The sequence below is a fragment of the Corvus kubaryi genome, unplaced genomic scaffold (assembly GCF_017639235.1).
Source record: "Corvus kubaryi isolate FWS band 111438036 unplaced genomic scaffold, C.kubaryi_AGA036_p1.0 66, whole genome shotgun sequence".
Taxonomy (NCBI): domain Eukaryota; kingdom Metazoa; phylum Chordata; class Aves; order Passeriformes; family Corvidae; genus Corvus; species Corvus kubaryi.
Window position 1 is genome coordinate 20,867,147 of NW_024582054.1, and position 19,649 is coordinate 20,886,795.

Sequence of the window (19,649 nt, forward strand, 5' to 3'; positions counted from 1 at the left end):
CTGAGGGTGCCGGGGCGGGGCCTGAGGGTGCCGGGGCGGGGCCTGAGGGTGCCGGGGCGGGGCCTGAGGGTGCCGGGGCGGGGCCTGAGGGTGCCGGGGCGGGGTCCTGCTCCCTGCGCCTGCGCTTGGCGCCCCCGGAAAGGCGGCCACGTCTGCCGGAAAAGATGGAGCTGAGCTGCCCGGTGTGGCCCGCGGCTCTGTGCTGACCGGCGCTGGCCGCCGGCCCCTCACGGCTCCCCTCGGGAGCGTCCCCCGCGCTTGCAGGAGGTGAGGCCGGGCCGTGCTGAGCCCCCGGCGCTCCTGAGTGGGGCCGGGCCTGGGGAGGGCCGCGGACAGGCAGTGCTGGGGGTGGGGGGCAGCGGTCACCCTGAACGTCGCCCTTCCGTTCGGCTCTGCGCTTCCTTCCACAGTCCGGTCCCGGGGTGAAGGAGCCATTCCCGGGAGCTGGGGTACAGGCACACGCCGCCGGTGTGGTGTCGCAGGCCCGTGGTGCAGGTGAAGGCACGCACCTGTGCGCCGTGTTGGTGTCACGGGAGGGGCAGCGGGCTGCAGAGTTTGTGGGGAAGAAGATCCCCTGCCTGAGCCAGGTTGGGAATTTGCAGGCCAAACGTCTAAGGCATAGTTGTTTTCTCTTCTGTGATACTCTGTAGCAGGTGATGACACCAGAAACTGATACAGTGGTCTGATTTTAATAGCCTTGATTAAAAACCTAGGTCTTGTCTGTATTCCTCAGAAACTGATTTGTTTTATTTCCATTAGTTACCAAAACAGCAATATACCAACGAGTAGAAGGAAAGTATTAAAATAACTACAGCACTAATAGATTGACAGCCATTGTTTAGGTAAAACATACAATCTGATTTGTAATCCTTTTGTCTTTTGCAGTATATGGTCCTGAAATTTTAATTGTACAGAGTTCATCAACAGACACTCATCATGTCTTGGCTTGCTGATCTTGCTGGAAAGGCAGAGGATCTACTCAACAGAGTTGATCAAGGAGCTGCATCGGCTCTGAGCAAAAAAGACACATCAAGCAGTGCAGTTTATGATAATAAGAACTTGGACTCTGCCAGTGAATATTCTGAAGTGCGCCAGCATACTGGAGAACTGAAATACCAGGCATCATCCAAAGCAGCCTACATCTCCTCAGCAGCCGATAATATTAAACACCAAAAGGCCACAATCCTGGCAGGAACAGCAAATGTTAAAACAGCACGTAGGACATCCTCAGAGGCAGCTTCTCCAGTAGAAAATGCTTCCACACCCAGAGCTGCCTCACATTTTGTGAGAAGAAAAAAGTCAGAACCTGATGATGAATTGCTATTTGATTTTCTCAACAGTTCAGAGAAAGAACCTAATGGAAGGATAGATTCTAAAAAAGAGAAGAGCAAGGCACCTGTTCTTCAAAATCACTCTCGGACTTCAAGCATTAGTTCTGTGTCTACCAGTACACAGAGTGCAAAAACTACTGAAGATAATGCCGTGAGGAGCCAAGGCAATGGTAGTTAAATAGTATTGAACCTAGAGATATTTAAAACCCAAGTATGTCTAGGGTAAGGCTAGGTAACGCGTTTGTTGTCACTTCATGGAACATTTAATAGTGGTAGTATGTCAAATGGGTGAGGTACAGCAGGGCTTTTCACATTTTTTCATCACTGAGGTCATACTCGGTACCATGCTAATTTGACAAGCACATAGTTAATACCTAAATCTTTTGTGCTCTGGATCTACCTTGTTGCTACTGCTCACCCTGACCTCTCTGAACTGTGATCTAACCTTGCATCAGCCCCATATGTCCCCACGTAGAAGCGCAGGTGCTGCTGCATTTGTTCGGTCATTGAGGCCCTTAGCTGCTGTTGCCACGTAGGAGGGTGAGTGACTTCCACCCACAGATAGATGGTGTTGGCTGCTGCCCAGTGCAGCACGTGAGGTGGGGTGCGGTATTCCCTGTTCCACCATGCAGGAGGGGTAAGCTGGCAAACTTGCTTGTCCTGCAGGAAGCTGGATGTGGATAGGGTGTTGCAGAGCTACAGGCATGAGAGAGCTAGAGAGATAAAGCATCTGGGTTTGCCAGAAGTAGTTCATGACTGCAGTCTAAATCCAGAGGGCCAAATGAGCCTCCAGGCCAGCCAGTCAAAAGATGGGGCTGTGCTCAAGGTCAACAAGGAGAATGTGGCTGGGAAGTGTCAAGAACTTGTGTTCTCTATCAAACTGTCCAGTCTGTACTCCATCCTTGTTGCTGTGCTACTTTGCTGTTATTTATTTTAGAAAATTGAAGCAAGTGGTTCTGTTATTAATAACGTAGTTAGAATACTTTAGTATTTGTTCAGTACTTTGAGCATGTAAAGCATTGTAAATGCCATTTTTTTTACTTACTAAATTAAGGATGCTGAAAAGCTTTAGACATAAAAAGGGATAATTTCCAAAGATGTGAGTATTTTTCTGTTTCTGAGTTAATGACTTTTTAGTAAGGTTTATTACTAATAATAATTCAAATATATTAGACCTGCCCCTGTGACCTTGCTGATTGGTGCTTAAGAAACATCTGGTTTGCTCAGTGTGGCCTGTTGAATTTTATTCAGAGGATTTTTGAGCAGAGTTTGCATTGTGGAGCTGCTAAATAAGAAGGGATGTAGTTACAATATAGGATTTGAACATGCTATTTTCCGAAGTTGATTGTACAGATATATCTTTGTCATTTAAATATTCAGCATAGAATCTGTCAAAGTATCTTATGATGTATTAGCTACAGACAAAACCAATTAACATTATACTTTGTATATTGCCATGGTTAGAATCTAGTCTGTGCTATAAATGGCTCATTTCTTGCTTCATTAGTTTCATTAATCTGTTGAGTTTTCCAGAAAAAGAAATCAGCCTAAATTGTTTCATAAGTTGGAAACTGTGTAACTAAATCAAAGGAAAGATAATGACACTCCTTAGAATCCCCTAAATCAGAAGGGCTTGAGAAAATGCGGAAGAAATCTTCCTGTCACTGCTGCTACTTGTGGGTGTGGTGGTGCTCAGAATTAATAGTGTGCCCCAGTTCCCTGGGCTTGGGGTATTAGGGACTGTTGCAGTGGTAAGAAGAAAGGTGAAGCAGCTTGATTAGTGATCACAGGGGGAAGTAAATAAAGTTTTAACGATTTCACTGCAGTCTTGCTTGGAATTAGTTGTGGTCTGGCCCCCTCCCTGGATTTTCAGCAGTTACTCCCCTGGGACATACTAAATTCAGCAGTAATATTTTTGGATTGCCTGCTTGTTTGTTCATTGCTTACTATGTCATTTTTTATCTTAACATTGCTGCAAAGCTGCCAACTATCTGCATGCTGGAATCAAGATTCTTACAGTGAATTCTCACAGCACTAATCAAGGATGCTTGTGCATGATGGGAAAAGGCTGTTGGTTCCTCCTTCCCTGCAGGGGACTGTTGTTCAGAATACTGCTAGGAGTTCCTTTATAGTTCTCTCTCTTTTAAAATAAAATTGACATTGACAAATTCTGAATGGAAACCCAGAATGAGCTTGTACTAAAAATTTCTTCAGTTAGTTGCTATGTATATTTAATGTTTTCTGTTACTCTTCAGCTTCTGAGGACTTCTCTGAGCAGCAGTGTCGTAAATAGAGCATTAATGTTTTGAAATCATAAAGTTTCCATTTATGTAATGAGAAATTTTATAGCTTCTATGTCTTGTCATGCAGTATTAACAAAAACACTGCATGATGCATAAATATGCATAAATGTAAATAGTTCTATTTTGTGCAGTTCCTTGTGAGAAACAGCTCCATATTCCATTTCAGTATAAACTATTTTGATTTATTATCATTGTTGTTACTTAACCATTGATGCAGAACATGGAACTACTGTTTGTATAAAGGCAGCTTATTAGATACATACATTAGTTCTAACTTGCATCTCTCTGTACAGAAACTCCAGACAGTTCAGACTCTGGCCTGGGAGCACAAGGGAGCAGCGTGAAGGATTCATCACTAAATGCAGTAACCAACCCCAGCCTTTCAGCTAATGATGATACCAAATCACATGAGCTGTCCAATCTTCGCCTGGAGAACCAGCTGCTGCGAAATGAAGTTCAGTCGTTAAATCAAGAAGTGGCTTCATTGATACAGAGGTCCAAAGAAACACAAGAAGGTACTTCAGCTGTAACATGAGTAAAATGCTAGTGAACTAGGAAACAATGCTCTGTGTATTTATAATAAAAGCTCTCCAGGTACATTTGCGTGTATGACTTGCCATGTAATGAGATGGGAGAAATTAGAAGGCTTGTTCAACTACAAAGATAAAACAAGTGTTGATTAAAATGATGTGTTCAAGTAAGTTACAAAGCTTACGTGTTATTAAAACACCGGTAGCAAATACCGTGTTTAAAATACTTTTCTTCCATTTTAATTGCTATTTCAATATACTTTTAAATGAATAAATTCCTTTAAATACTTTAAACTGACTTCTTTCTGGCCGTAGTAGACTACAGTCTCTGATGCCTAGAAACTGACAGTAAAAATATAAAATTAGTAGTTTTAATATGACATCACTGGCTTTTTCAAAGCCAGATTAAATGACAGATGTAGAGAATGTGAATACAAATTAAACAATAAAACATACAGCAAACTCCTGCTGCTAGGCATAAAATTGAGGTACCACATTTTTTTCACAGTAACTGCATAAGACAGATGATTTTAATTTCCGGTGAAGTTTAATGTGTGATGTTAGATTAAAAACACAAGCTTCTAAGTATTCAGGCATTATTCACCACTGGTGTATTTTTCTATTGTTATTTATGTGACAACAAACTCAAACTAGAGTTAAACTAGAGATGCTTTATGCAGAGCTTTCTGTTCACACAGAGATAATTGACAGAAGGCCACTGCAAGGAGTGGGGCAGGTGAAATCTGTCATGTGCAGTGTGACCCAGAAGGAAATGTCTGCTTTGAGATCACCTCCAAAATTTTATGGGTTGTGCTTTGACAGCCAATCTGGCATTTGTTACTTCCCGGTAGCTCATAGATTTTCAGTTTTACTTCAGCTTGGTTGTATTTAATTTTTTTCTTCAAGAAATGAGATATGTGCATCCTGACTGCTTACAAGACCTTGCAATATCTACTTTTGTAAACTTCAAAGAACCTTCTTATTACGTAGAACTGAACAAATCCCGGGAGAAGATGGAGAAGTGGAATGCTGACCACTCAAAGAGTGACAGGATGGTTAGAGAACTTCAGGCTCGAGTTGATGATCTGACAGAAGCTGTTGGTGCCAAAGATTCACAGCTAGCTGTGCTGAAAGTACGGTTGCAAGAAGCTGATCAGCTCTTAAGTGCTCGGACAGAAGCTTTGGAAGCATTGCAGAATGAAAAATCACGGTACTTCATAATTTCATACTTTGGAATTCTGCAAATAGTAATAAGTTTGAAAAAATCAAGGTAGATAATTTAGTCTCTTCAAGAATGAAAAATAATAAACTAATGAGGAAAGATTCGAAATACAAGAATTAAAGTTTGTTCTGAGACTGCTATATCATAGTTGGCAGTGGGAACAGGGCAAATGAGTATTAAATACGGCATCAGTTGCCATCTGATTATTGAAATACATTTTGTATAAAGTATTTATGTTTGTTTCAGAGGCCTGAAGTTGAGGTCCCAAGAATTTTATTTTTTCTTGAAAAATAGTCCTGCTTATCCACAAATATAAAGTCCTTCCTAAACTTGTCTCAGTGCTGGGATGTAAATCAGCAAGTGGACACTTCAGAATATAGGCCAGGGAGAAGAAGTGTGTGTCATTAACTCCAGGCTTTACACCTGTAGTGAGCCATATGCAGTAATCTACTGGGCAAATCTTCAAAGCTGGTCTGGAAGCAAGGAGGTTATATTTCTACACAAAAAATCACACTAGCTTGCTTCTTTTCCAATTAATGTGTGTCTCTATTTCAGGATAATACAAGACCACAGTGAAGGAAGCAGTTTACAAAATCAAGCTCTTCAAACTCTTCAGGAGAGGCTGCGTGATGCAGACTCTGCACTCAAGCGAGAACAAGAAAGTTATAAACAAATGCAGGTTAGACATGAAGAGTAAGGAAGCCTTTGAGACTGTTTTTGAGATCAGATCTGTGAGGTTCCAAGTGCTCTCTTCTCCCTTTGACTTCAGTTCCTGTTCAGGGCACTAATTGCTTGGAAGGATGTGCTGTCTGCTGCACTAAGTATCTTTGAGATGCTAATTTACTTCTTATATGTTATTTTGAAAGCTTTGTGAGTAAAGTTTTTTGAGGATTAATATTGACAATTTTTATTGGGTTTTTTTTTCATGCTAACTTTAGTGTTAATACATATTTTAAAAGTAAATCAGTATTCAGTTTAGTTTTCCATGGTGTGTTGTTACACACCTTATTGTTACACAATTTTACTGTGAGATCTTAAGATGGATGATCACTTCTGTGGTAAAGATGCAAGTACATTATTGATAGAGAATGTTTTCACACTTAATTTGGCCTTTGTTATGTATAATAACATCTCTGAAAATCTTTATTAGTGTCTGTTTTGGTTTTTTTTTAAGTACTTAAAAATATGTCATACTACAATTGATAATATTTTTTGAGAGGCAATCTTGCTTTTTGTTTGCTAAATAAATATGAATAATAGGAAGATTGTTATTCCCTCACTATTTGTGGTGAGGGAAAGAAAACCATATTCTTACTCAGATTATTTACCACTTGCTTAAGCAAGCAGAATTTTTTTCCACATAGCAGTAATGTCTCTTTAAGTAGGAGGTGGTGTGCCCTGTGTAGTTGCTTTTAAACTGTCTTTTTTCCTTTCTAGGTTAAAGTTGAGACTGTGTTTAAACACAAAGTATTGTTTCTTTATTGCTCATAGAATGAGTTTGCAGCTCGTCTAAGTAAAGTGGAAGCAGAACGTCAGAACTTGGCAGAAGGGATAACTGTAGCAGAGAGAAAGTATTTAGATGAAAAGAGGCGAGCTGATGAGCTTCAGCAGCAAGTCAAAGTAACTAAAAGCCACCTAGAGTCTGCAAAACAGGAACTGACAGACTATAAACAGAAAGCTACTCGCATTCTCCAAGTAAGCATTGTTGTGAAGAAATGCAGTTTGATTTGTATGCTTTAACTTTTTTAAGGTGTCATGTGTCAAAGAATCTAACTTGGGGGATTTTTTTTCATGTGTCCTGTAATGTCTTCTGGGGCATGTCTATAATGATGCATACATAGAACAGCTACCAGTCTGCATTTTGTAAACTTCAGTTTAGAGATGAAGTTATGGAATTGAAGTGGTAGTTCAGGTCCTGAACCTTAAAAAAAATCCAGGTGCACCTTTGCACTTATTGTGCATCATCTCTCAGTGTGTTCCATGTCCAAGGGTCCAGATAGTTAAGTAGATGCAATCTACAGTTTGTTCCATATCCAGTATTCTTGATTCAATAATGTTCTTTTGTTCTGCTTGAGGCTGAAGCATAGCATAGAATGTATACTTAACATGTAACCAGAAAATATTTTTCCATGTCCTGAAAGGTTGCTTGTGATCAACATTATATAAACAATGGCAAAATCAGGTATTTTGTGCAGAGTTCTGTACTATTTAATTTGTCAAAGATACCATGTCCAAATGTGGTCAGTTTGAGTCTTGTTTATAAACTTTAGCAAGATGTTAAAGATAGAGATCTCTGTTTAGAATAGTTAATTTAGTCGAATGTTTGAGGACAGGTTTTAAATCATCTTGGTAAATACGAAAAGCCTGAAATCACAAGTCAGTGTTGAGGTAACACTAGGCTGACTCGGAATAAAATGGTCTATCCTCTTTCGTGGAAGAGTTATTGCTGTATTTGGTTATTGATTTTGCTGGCAGGAAAAAAAGGAGGTCAGTTTTGTCATGAGTGTCTTTTTTTAGTGTCTGTTAGTGTGCAGCTTCTCTGTTATGGTACCTAGAGGGCCAAAATTGTTATCCATGACAAGTTTAACGTTCCAGGCACTTGTAAAGAACAAAGCTGTACTCTTCCATAGGTAACACAGGCTTTCAGTAAACCTAGTCTTAAGGCATACAGGAAATCAGAAAAATTAACAATACGGAAGCATTTTCATTTCCAAATGTGTGGGGTCATTATTGGATAAAAGAACAGATAAACCAGTGCTTTATGTCTATGTGTGAATTTTAGAGCAAAGTTGTTATAGCATATTCTAGTTGAGTACTTGTTCAATGCTGCTATGAATAATATATTGACTTATTTTTTCAGTCTAAAGAAAAGTTGATAAACAGCTTAAAAGAAGGCTCTGGTATTGAAGGCCTGGATAGCAATACAGCAAGCACGGTGGAACTGGAGGAACTGAGACATGAGCGAGACACTCAGAGAGAAGAAATACAAAAACTAATGGGGCAAATACAGCAGATGAGAACAGAGATGCAGGTATGTGCCTATGTACACCTGCATTTGTACTTACCTACAACAAAGGACTGCTTTCTTGTATACTGTGAGATTGTTGTTTCTAGTATTAATTACCTGACTTCTCTCTTCTCTCCCTACTGTGTACTCCTTTCGAGGGAAGTATCTTTCCTAACAAGCATAGTGATTTTTCTAGCCATCACCTATATCCTTTTCTGCAAGAGCTACTAATTCTTGAAGCAGTGTAATCCAAGTCATCTGCTGGCATAATGGGCTCAACACAGCAGCTTGCGTGCAAGCCTGTTTTACAGTTTTAGCCTGTAGAGAGTAGAAAGGAAGAAATGGAGGCTTTTCATGTTCACAAAATGTGTTTATTTTTTTACCGTATTAGTAAAAATATTCTGTATAAAATGACCAAATGTCATTTATCCAATACACCCACACCTTCCTTTTCCTTTGAAGAAATATTGCATATACTACTTTTTTTTTGCTGTTACTTACGACAGATTTGCAGTAATGTTTGAATGTTAGTGAAATGGTTACATTTCTGTTTCTTTCAGGATATGGAGACACAGCAGGTAAGTGAAGCTGAGTCAGTGAGAGAGCAGCTTCAAGACCTACAGGAGCAGATATCAGCACATAAAATGGCCAAGCAAGAGGCAGAAGCTGAGCTAGAACGGCAAAAACAGGTAAGGAATTCTTGAAAGCTGGATCTCTTTTTAGGCCCCGTGTAGTGCCATCAGCAAAGCATTTGGCTTAATAAGAGAATAATTGGATACTTGGGCAGTGTTCAATTAATTTTTTGTCTAGTATTCCAAAGAAATCCCCAAAAGCTTGGGGAATGTCATTAGGTCAAGGAAGGTGCAGCCAGAACTAAGCAATGGTCAGGGCCTTCTGGATACTCCTGATGAACAGAGATCTCGCTGAATAAACAGGACCTTAAGGAGTGCACAGAATTGATCAGGATCTTGAATTTTATTCAGCAGGGAAACAATCAAACAACAAGGATAGAGTAAAATTTGTAACATTTTTTGTATCAAGAAACAGTAATACTGAAATTGGCTACTGTGAAACTTCCTGTGCTCAATTAATACATAAGTTTCAGCTTGTAAGACAATGTCATTGTAGTACCAATTTAGAGGTACTTTATTTAATCCATTTGTTACTCAGTTCTGAATTAATTGTTGTTACTTGTAAGCTACTCTATTAGGCAAATTGCTGATAAAATTATGTTAATGAATTCTGTCAGATTGTGTCATCTTTTTGCGCAAACTCTGCCTTGATATAATCAGTTTTGTACAAAAAATAGAGCAGGGAAAAAAAGGCAAACTCTTATTTCATGTGAATGAACTTATTATTCAGTAGGAATTGGACAAATACTTTGCACTCTGTGAAAAATTTTCCTTGTAAGAAAAAGCTCATGTAAAGAGAATTAATAACAAGGAAAGCACGAGTACTCTGTATCTGCTAGGAACAATTTATCTTATAGGATTATCTATCCTTCCAGAAATTACATTTTAATGGGATTCTTGCAGCTTGAACTAATTAAAAGGCAGAAGTCGAGGTCTGCTCTTGATGGGTAGCTGATGTTTATTATGTCAAAGCAGATGGTAGATTGTATTTTGTTACTCCTGCCCTTCTGAGGAATATGTTTTAAGTCAATAGAAAGAGTGAGGTGAATTAAAAAAAGCATTATTGGTTATTGCAGAAACTGAAATCTTCTTTTGGATGACACCCATTAACATGTGCTTTTAACATAATTGCTTATGTTGATACTTAATATAGTTATGGTCAGTTCTGTCTGGGAGTTGCTTTAACTATTGTCAAAAGGTTTCTGAAACTGAAGATGGAAAATAAGTAGAGGCGTTATTTTTTGTACATCTGATGGTTCAAAGGGAGAACAGGATTATGTGTTTTCTGTAGCAACTGACAGCTGAAGTGATAGTGATTTGAAGATGGTCTTAATTTAAAAAATAAGCTTGACATGTCTTCAAGTGGGAGCTAAAATTGCCACTATATCATGGGAGTAACAGAACTTATGGTTAGATTTACTCTTCAGTAATTTGTTTTTTATTAATATTCCTTCTCCTTTCACATCTGCTATGTTAATTTATCCTAAAATTTAGGGGAAGATGTATGTCGTACAGAATTACAGATAGATATGCCAAGGGTTTTCAAATATGTTTAAAGAATGGTATTTTGAATTAATGAGGTTTTTTAGGAATACAGATACCCCCTGAGTGTTTTGTAATCGTTACATTATTGACATAGTTTCAAGATAGGACTACAACAAATGGTGAAAGTGTAAGGAAGATGAATTATGGTCCCAATGAAACTGTGTGGCTCTTAGTAAACTAGTCGGGATTAATATTTATATTAGGGTAGTCTCCGCAAAAGAATTTAATTGGCCTTGTAGGTTGTGTCTTGATGCTCAGCTCTCTCTTTCCCCATACCCTCCATCCTAGCCAGACATGTAACTAAGACAGTATTTCAGTTTGTATTTGATTGCAGAATATTGTTTTCTTGTGTTCTGTTGTGAAACTCTAGATAACTAGAGTGTGTCTTTTAAAATACATATATGTGTAAAATCTTCTATTTGTAATTGTGATAAATTTTATAGGAACTCCATTATACTGAAGAAGAATTGTATCGAACAAAGAATACTTTGCAAAGCAGAATAAAAGACAGAGAGGAAGAAATTCAGAAGCTCAGAAATCAGGTGTGTATAGAAAATAATTTTATCCCCTTCAGTTCTGAAAACAGTGATAGGAACTACTCATTTGACTAACCTATCCTGAAAAATCCCATAAGCATTCTACATGCGAGGCACAGTGTACTTGTTTTCAATAAAGAGTAGAGTTTTGAGAGTAGGGAATACAAGAAGAGATCCATGTAAATAGCTGATTTTATAGCTGTATGTGCTTTTATATAAAGGGAGGGGAAAATCAGCCTCTGTCCCAACTAGACCTGGTGGGGGGTGTTGGATCAACATTCTTCTCTTTGCAAACTAAAAAACCTCATTGGAGTTTGATTAGGTCATTATGAATTCTGCCAAGATCCTTGTAGCTGGGCACAGAACCTCGGTTATGTCCTGCAGACTCAGTGATCCTTCTGGCCCACTGTTCTATCATGGCCAGTGGCAGTAGGGGCCGGCATGTGAGCCTGGCCACTTCTTCACTCCGTGTACCTGCTCAGCATCAGCAGTTGAATTAGGGTTGTTAGTGTTTAAGTCTCTACCAAGTTCCACTGGTGTGTTGATGGACCTGTTTTCCTTGTATCAATCTAATCCCTTTTGGAACCTCCTCATACTTGTCAGCCCCCACAGTCTCCTTGGGCAGCATGAAGGCATAGGCCTCATTTTGTTAAATTACCTTAGCATAGTGAAAAGTAGTCTGTTTGTGGAGAAATTGGTAGTCTGGAGTCGGGTGTGGTCAGCTGTGCAGTTACCATGTCAGAGGATTTGGAAATGGTTGTGTTGTGATGGGTTACTTGGGCATGTTGCCAGATGAATTTTCTGCTAGTGCTGAACTTCAGGACTACCTGTACCTGCCTTGTTGCAGGCACTTAATTTGTATGTTGGATCTCTGTAATCCCTGATAATTCTGTTTTTTCATCAGTGAAGCTACATTTTTGTGGAATATGATGCCACAAAGTGGCTGAGGTCCAAGACTGTAGTGAATAGATGAGCTATGGCACATATGGCAAATCTGGTGATTCCTATTTGCTTTAAATATTTTCTGCAAATTGAATTACATGATCCATGTCAAATGCATGATCCATTTGCTGGCCATGCAGTTTCTGTTTGCTAGTACAACCATATTTTCTGCCTCAGTGCTCCTCAGTTCTTCTGCAACATTTCCTGCATTTTCACCGTTTCATTCAAGTTTTCCTGTAAAATGGCATCAGATTCTCCCCATTTGTACTGAGTTTTGCTTTCCTTGTACTGAGTTTTGCTTTCCTTGTACTGAGTTTTGCTTTCCTTGTGCTGCGTTTTGTTTTCCTTGCTTGAAAACATTTTTATGTACTCACTAAGTTGAAAGTATGGTAGTCAGGCTGGATTAGCTTGCTTATGATTGCTGTCTGAACTTGTCTTTGAGGCATAGCAGTGATTGTGTGATCAAATTTAGGGTTACACAGAAACTTTTGTAGGATTATAGGTGGAAAACAGATACATTTTTACATTGAGCTCCTTGTGTAATGTAAACAGTTAACAACTGTTGAAATTAACTTTCCTCTATTGCACTCACTGGTGATAGTTTTGATGGCATTGTCCTGTAAAAATTCTGCAGTGGAGTAATTTGGTTCTTGAAAGCTTAGATTATTTTACAGTTTTGTAATATGTCAGTTGGTCAGAGCTGGAATTTAGAATGATTTTTTTTCTTTGCTTTTCTTTTAGCTCACAAACAAGACTCTAAGCAGTAGTAGTCAGACAGAATTAGAAAATCGGCTTCATCAGCTGACAGAAACACTAATTCAGAAGCAAACCATGTTAGAGAGCCTGAGCACAGAGAAAAACTCACTTGTGTACCAACTGGAACGGCTCGAGCAACAGCTGAAGGCTCTCCAAGGCACGAGTGCTAATGGACCTTCCATTAACATGGCAGGCATTGATGGTGCTGAAGGTAAATAAGGAAATGCAATACTTTAAACTCTTGTCTTTTCTGCAGTTCAGGCTTTTCTGTTTCCTAATGCCTTTCCCCGAAAGTCTGAGTTTGTAAGGAAAAATAAGTGCTGAAAATAGGCCACTTATGCTAGAGACCTTCTCTACATCAGCCAGTATCATAAAAATAGTTAATTAGAAGCTCCTTTTTGTGTGCAAATGACCTCAGTAAATTTAACAAAGCCAATTTAATCTTCAATTCTAAATAATATGGCACTATTGGAACAATCCTGTCACAGGTGCAAATAAACCTGTATTTTGGGGTTTAAACTGAATATTAGAAGCAGGATCTAAGTATTCTCTTGCAAAAAGGGCTTAGGAGAAGGGCAAGAATGGAATACTTCCTTTTGAGAATTGATCTGGTTGAAATTAATTTATTCCTTTCTGTTTTTCTTGAAAAGCAGCTTAAAATGTAATGGTTCTGATGAGGTTGGTTTGTCAATTGTGTATCTCTGGGACAACCTCAGCAGTTGATCCACGGTGTTGAGATGTTACTTTGCCGAGTCAAAGTTTGTCATTTTGTGTATCTCTTAAGTAGCTTTAAAAGCAAGGGACAATCACCAAGAGGTTTGAAATAACAGTCCAGTCTTTTGTTTCTCTGCTTATCAAAGCAGGAGTTGTCTATAAGTAACTTAAGGAAGCTGAAGTTTAGTTGCACAAAAGTAACATTATCTGAGAATCTTTTTTCTTTTTTTTAATAAAATCAATACATAGTAAAAATGTAAATAAAGTAAAAAATTGTTGAATATACAAGTTAGTGTCAGAAATGCTAATGAAAGTTTCACTGTATAAGAGTAAAAAAAATTTGAGAAACTGTGGCAAGTATCAAGCCCATCATTTTATACACCTCATAATAGTTACTGTGACATCATAGAGTTGAATATCAAGATATCCATTTAGTAAGCTAATAAATTAAAAAAATATACCAAGTTGAAGAAATGTTTGACTTGATTGTAAGTTTATCAAGAATTGATGACACTTCAATCACATTGATCACTATTTTTATATTATTTTTATATATCTTTGTTATATACTATCAATTTGTTTTAGTTAAACAACAGCTTGGCTAATTTTTTGCCTTTTTCCCCTTCAAACAGGTGCTCGTATGCGCAGTGTTCCCGTCCTGTTCAGTGACGTGGATGCCAGTGTGGCAGGGGTGTATGGGAGAGTCCGCAAAGCTGCCAGTACTATAGATCAGTTTAGGTAAGAGTGCCCCTGGGCAACGCATTTGCAGCTGCTGTCATCCTTTTACAGTTTCCAAGTGACACACTTTGGTTTGTATCGCTTTTACGAAGGTAAAAGTTAAAAATAATGCAGCTAAAGTATGGTATAAATTACTAAATATTGCCCCATTTCACTTGTGCTTTCCTATGATATTAATATTCTTGAGCTTTTGCAAATTATAGTCAATTATTTAAACAAAGCTCTTACAGATTTTGATGCAGGAGGTTCTCTAAACTATGAAAAAAAATCTAACCTAATTCATTACCATCTTCTACATTTTTTACTTTCAGAGGTTTTGGCTGTGTCTGTGATAAACACAGTAAGAGTGTATTAGTGGGGGAGTATCATCTGTGCTCTTTTAGTCCTGATGAAGACAAGATTCTGCCTTCTAAGCCAATGGAGCTGTTTACCTTGAAAGATAATCTGTTTGAGGAATTAGTAAATGCAAATCATTCTGGATCCAGCAATAGACTTGCTTTGATCCCTTTCTGAGAAGTTAGGTGAATTGACAGTATTTGTAGCAAAGGTCTGCTACAAAACTTGAACCAAATACCAACAGAAAACAAAATCTGGTGATACTTCTTTGAACGCAAGATAACTTGATAGAAAGTTCTTTGTGCTTCCTTGGTACTTGAATTTCATTGTGAAAGGATTTCTATGATTTGGATTAAATTAGGAGAATATGTTTTATTGGTGAATTTTCTCACCCTACTTAATGTTTTGAGTCCATGAAGTAAAATTCAAGAAAACAACAAAGCCTTGTGTATATTTCAGCCAATTCAAGACAGAAACAAAGCCATGATGTTTGAGTTTGTGGTGAGTGGGATGAGAGGAACAGGAATTTATTGCTCAGTGTTGAATTGTGTGTTTTGTTTTCTCTTGTTGCCTGTGTAGCATTCGACTGGGAATCTTTCTGAGGCGATACCCCATAGCAAGAGTCTTTGTAATCATTTACATGGTGAGTCAGCTTTCTTGGATGCAAGATTTCTGTAGCCAATTTATATGCCTTAAATGTATGTCTTAAATGGCAAGATTGATGTTCGAAAGGCTATAATTAACAACTCCATGTGGGTTTTTGGAAAGTGGACCAAATAATACTCATACAACAGCATTTTAGAGTCATGTTGCTTGGCAGTTTTCAGTTTTTCCCAGAAATTCTTAGTATAGCAGTCTTAAAGACACTTATGTAACTACCATTGAAAGCCCTGTGAAAGTAGATGGCTAGTGGTAAAATATGGAATAGTAGTGACCAGTTGCCAAGGTTAACCTGGCATGCCTGCATGCACTGCATTTAGGAAAATGACATTTTTTAGAGCTTTTTTAAATATTTGACTCTTCACTTTGGTTTTTTTCAGTGACTAATGATCACTCCTCTCTAGCAGCTGAAAAAGTAGCAAGAGAAGTTTTTCTTGGTAGACTTACACAAATAGTAGAAAATTGCTCGCCCACATTGGGCAAAATTGTCAGGCTGGCAACTGCTAGAAGTGAAATGCCTCCCTTGTCCACTGGAGGGCAGGTGCCTGTCAGCTACAGGGACCTGTGGAAAGGCAGGCTTTATAAAAACCACTGAAGGCTTCTGCTGCCTAAGATGCAATCTGAAGGGAGGCTTAATGGTGGCTGTATATGAGCTGAGCAGTCAGTGGCAGTTACCCCTTTTCAGCTCAAACCTTGACCATGACTACTATAACTTGAATTTTTAAAAATATTTTTAAAAATAAATGTGGATTATGTATTCCTTTTTGCACTCCAGGCAGCTTCGATTCTAATTGGATAATTTCAGCCAAATTTGAATGAGAATTAACATTCCTGCAGAATTCATAAAAATGCCTCCAATCAGTGCCTGTAGTAAGGAGAAGGAAAGCAGAACTTGGCTGTTTTACAGTCTGGTGTCAGCCAGTTGGCACAAGAGTGAGTAGTGGCTTACCAGTCACTCGAGGCACATCACATAATGTGCTGGCTGGGGACTGGGTGTCAGAGGGAAGAGCTGAAGTCACTGGAGGAAAAGAGAAACCAGATTAACACAAATCTGTAGGAAAACAGGCTGCTTTATTTTTGCTGCTTGCGTAAAGTCTTTCGTTTTCTGTAAATAGCTTCTTCAGAATCTGATTCAGCATTTCATTGTTCAAATGCCAATTACTTTTTTAGAAGTATCTGATTAATAGAAAAAATATTTTAATCAAAATATTTCTACAAAACGAGTTTTATTAGCTCTCGTTGAGAGCTCTCCTATTTACTGCTGCTGTGGATGATGATTCAGTGCTAAGTTTATTTCTTTTCTTTCCCCAGGCATTGCTTCATCTCTGGGTTATGATTGTTCTCCTTACCTACACCCCAGAAATGCATCATGACAGTCCCAGTGGCAGGTAGACTGAGACAGGACCATATGCTGTGCTAATGTAATTTGGACTGGCAATGCCTTTGGAATAATCAGTCCTGAAAAATCAGCAAATTTTTCCTCATGGTCTTTTGGAAGGATGAAAACCATCATGCCTGATTTATCACTACGTTTCAAATATGTGTATAATGTAGCTTTTTCAATTTGCCTAAAAGAGCATCACTTACCTGGAGAAATGAAGCTGTTAAGCTCTGATTAGCCTTTACATTTTATGTAGACCCTCTGGTGGTTAGAGTGAAAGATAAGGCTTGTTCTGCAGAGAAATGCAAGGATTTCTGAAATTGCAGATATGGCTGCAACAAATTATTTTAGGTTGTACTGGATGTAGGCTTTGGTCAGGTAATAACCTGTACTTAGCATTTTAAATAAACTTCTTTCTGTTTTCTTTCAGTCCGCTTTTGCACTTCTGTTTTTGACTTTGTACATAATAGGCTTTTCCTTAACATTTACTGGATACAGGACAATGGATTGGTGCAATATATTTTTGTAAATAAGTTTAAGAATAAAATATTATGCATTCTTCTTAGCTTTGTACTTCTAGTGCAATAGATGTATCTTTCCTACCAACTGAATAGTGGGGCTGCCTATTTAAAGGCTGGTATTTTAGCTTTATTAGAGAAAGAGAGATGGTTTTTGAGAAAGCAGGTTTAAACTGTTGAGAAATAACGGTGTTTCTTTTTGCACTTGAAATTTGTATATTTTCACTGCATTTTCTTATACCTCTCTCATTAGTATGTGTCTTAATCAGATCTTACTGAAACATTTATTTTCTAAAGCTTTGGGTACTTAATTAAAACTATTTCTATATGAAATCTATCAAAACATTAAAATTTTCTCATGTCTAAACATTCACCAAATATACTAATAAACAAACCTCATCAAATATTTATAGTAAAACCCAAAATACCAAACCTACTCAAGTAATTCTGTTGTTGGACTGTGGCATTCTGTAACTACGAATTATCAATAGGCAATCATACAAGGTCACTTTCTTTCCTTAAGAAATTTCCTGGTTTTTTGTGTGGTGCTCACAGCTGGGTAATGAAAAGATGACTACAAGCAATTTGTCACTCTTGCTCTTAAAGATATGGTTCAGTTTTCATGGGGCTTGAACACACAGCACTAGGTCCTGTGCATGAAGTCTGTCACGCTGGCTCCTGTGGAAATGTTACAGTAGACAAATGACTGTATTGCTGCTCTGATTCAGATCTTGCAGAGAAAACTGAAATGTTTTGATGAACTGAGTAATAAAAGAGAGCATTTATTGTAAGTTGTGTCTGCCCTTCATCACATTGTTGATTTTGCCCAATTCCTGTTGCCTGTTTTCTTCTCAATGCTGGTGCTAAAGCCACTTTTGAACGCCAGGGGGAGCTCATTGGTATGGAAGGAGATCAAGTAAAGGACCTTCGCACACTCATTTTCTCCTCACATCCAGTTTCTGCATTTAAACACATCTAAAACACCGAATCTTTGGATATTTCAGTATATTGTGACATTTTGGGGGAAACATTCTTAGTGGTATAAACTCCTTACAGCTTTTCTGACATCACAGTCACTGCATGTCTGTTCTTACTTCCTTTTTTGGTTTCCCTTTTCTTGTTTTCTTTTTTTTCTTTTTTGTTTGTGGTTTTGGTTTGTTTGTTTGTTTTGAGTTTTTGTGGTTTTTTGGGGGGGTTGGTGGCAGTTTTTGTTTGTTTGGGGTTGGTTTGTTTTTATTAGGCAACAACTTTGGAATACACAGATACTTTCTTTTTTGGTGAAACTTACTGAAGCTGTTACAAAAACCCTTCATCATAGATTGGTATTCTTTTCTTCAGTATTTCAGGCTTTCTGGTAGAAATTTCACAGGGGTAACCACTAAAAGATTTCAGCTAACTTTTGCCTATTGAACTAAGCTCTTGCATTCCAGTATCAGTTTGGGCTTATGTAGTGTGATGTCTTGTGATGAGGATAAAGTGTTTGGTGCAGGGCACTTGAATAGCATCAGCCTTGTGTTCTGGACAGCGCTAAACCATTTCAGAGCTAGACAAGAAATAACTACTCCATAAAGCTTTTGTTCAAACACACTGGATTTTTTGCCCCACAGTTCATTGCCTGCACAGATTCAGTGCAAGAACACACAAGACCATGTGCTGGAGTCTCTCTGAAGATAAATGTCACATTTTGAGTTGAAGGCTGATGTACTTCCTGCCTCCAATTAGTGGTGTTGGTCCCCAAGGTCATCTGTATAGATTTGTGAAGTGAGCCATAGCTACAGGTCAAAGATGACACAAGGACACCATTCTGACAAGCAGCTCCTCATGGTGGTGCCTTTCTGTTGGGAGGTTGTCCTTGTTGAACAAATGGCTTTGGAGTGAACAAAACACTTCTGTGGTAGCCTCTCTCCTGAGTGGTGGGAAGATATTTCAAGTGCCAAGTTTCTTCTTGAGGGACTATCAAAGTACTGGGCAGTTAAACTACTCCCACTTCAGAGACCAGAATATCACTTTAGGGGTTTTGAGAATACTTTGCAAATGCTGACCCTATCTTCCCATGCTCTGTAGCCTAGCACCAGAAATAAATGGTTGCCATAACTCACAGAAAACAGGAATCTCGTTTCCCAGCTGCTTTATCTCACTGCCTTGAGAGCACAATGGGCTATTTTGTGATTGAAAAGTCCATTTTTATTTCCTTCCTTCCTTCCAGGACTAAAACTGCTCCAGGTACCAAGCATACAGCTTGACAGAGTGAATATGATGGAAGATGAGGAACAGGGTTGATAGGGAGCCCCACATTATTTGTTTATGTTTGTTTGCCCCCCCCATTTGTGCCCAGTTTCCATGCTGTGGTCAGAAGGACAGAGTGCATTATGCCACCCTTCTGGAAGGAGGGGAGAGAAGCTGTCCCTTCAGGGCTGGCTGGCAGTGGGGCAGGGAGAGCAGCTGGGAGACACTGAAGGGAGGGTGGGAGCTGCTCAGGTGGAGAAGGCTGCAAAGGG

At 38.8% G+C, this 19,649-nt stretch overlaps 1 protein-coding gene across 2 annotated transcripts; it reads left to right on the forward strand.

The window, feature by feature from the left end:
- The first annotated feature begins 123 nt into the window (after positions 1–123).
- Positions 124–17,942, forward strand: GOLGA5 (golgin A5). Of its 2 annotated transcripts, none has more exons than XM_042047667.1 (13): positions 124–267; positions 886–1,501; positions 3,928–4,149; positions 5,155–5,374; positions 5,942–6,065; positions 6,878–7,081; positions 8,247–8,417; positions 8,954–9,082; positions 11,014–11,112; positions 12,790–13,015; positions 14,151–14,256; positions 15,172–15,235; positions 16,564–17,942. In XM_042047667.1, the coding sequence occupies exons 2-13, from the start codon at positions 937–939 to the stop codon at positions 16,642–16,644; spliced, it is 2,211 nt and encodes a 736-aa protein (XP_041903601.1). In that variant the 5' UTR covers positions 124–267; positions 886–936; the 3' UTR covers positions 16,645–17,942. The 2 variants fall into 2 exon arrangements, with proteins under 2 accessions (XP_041903601.1, XP_041903602.1); XM_042047668.1 differs by lacking the exon at positions 124–267 and adding an exon at positions 386–495.
- The last annotated feature ends 1,707 nt before the right edge of the window (positions 17,943–19,649 follow it).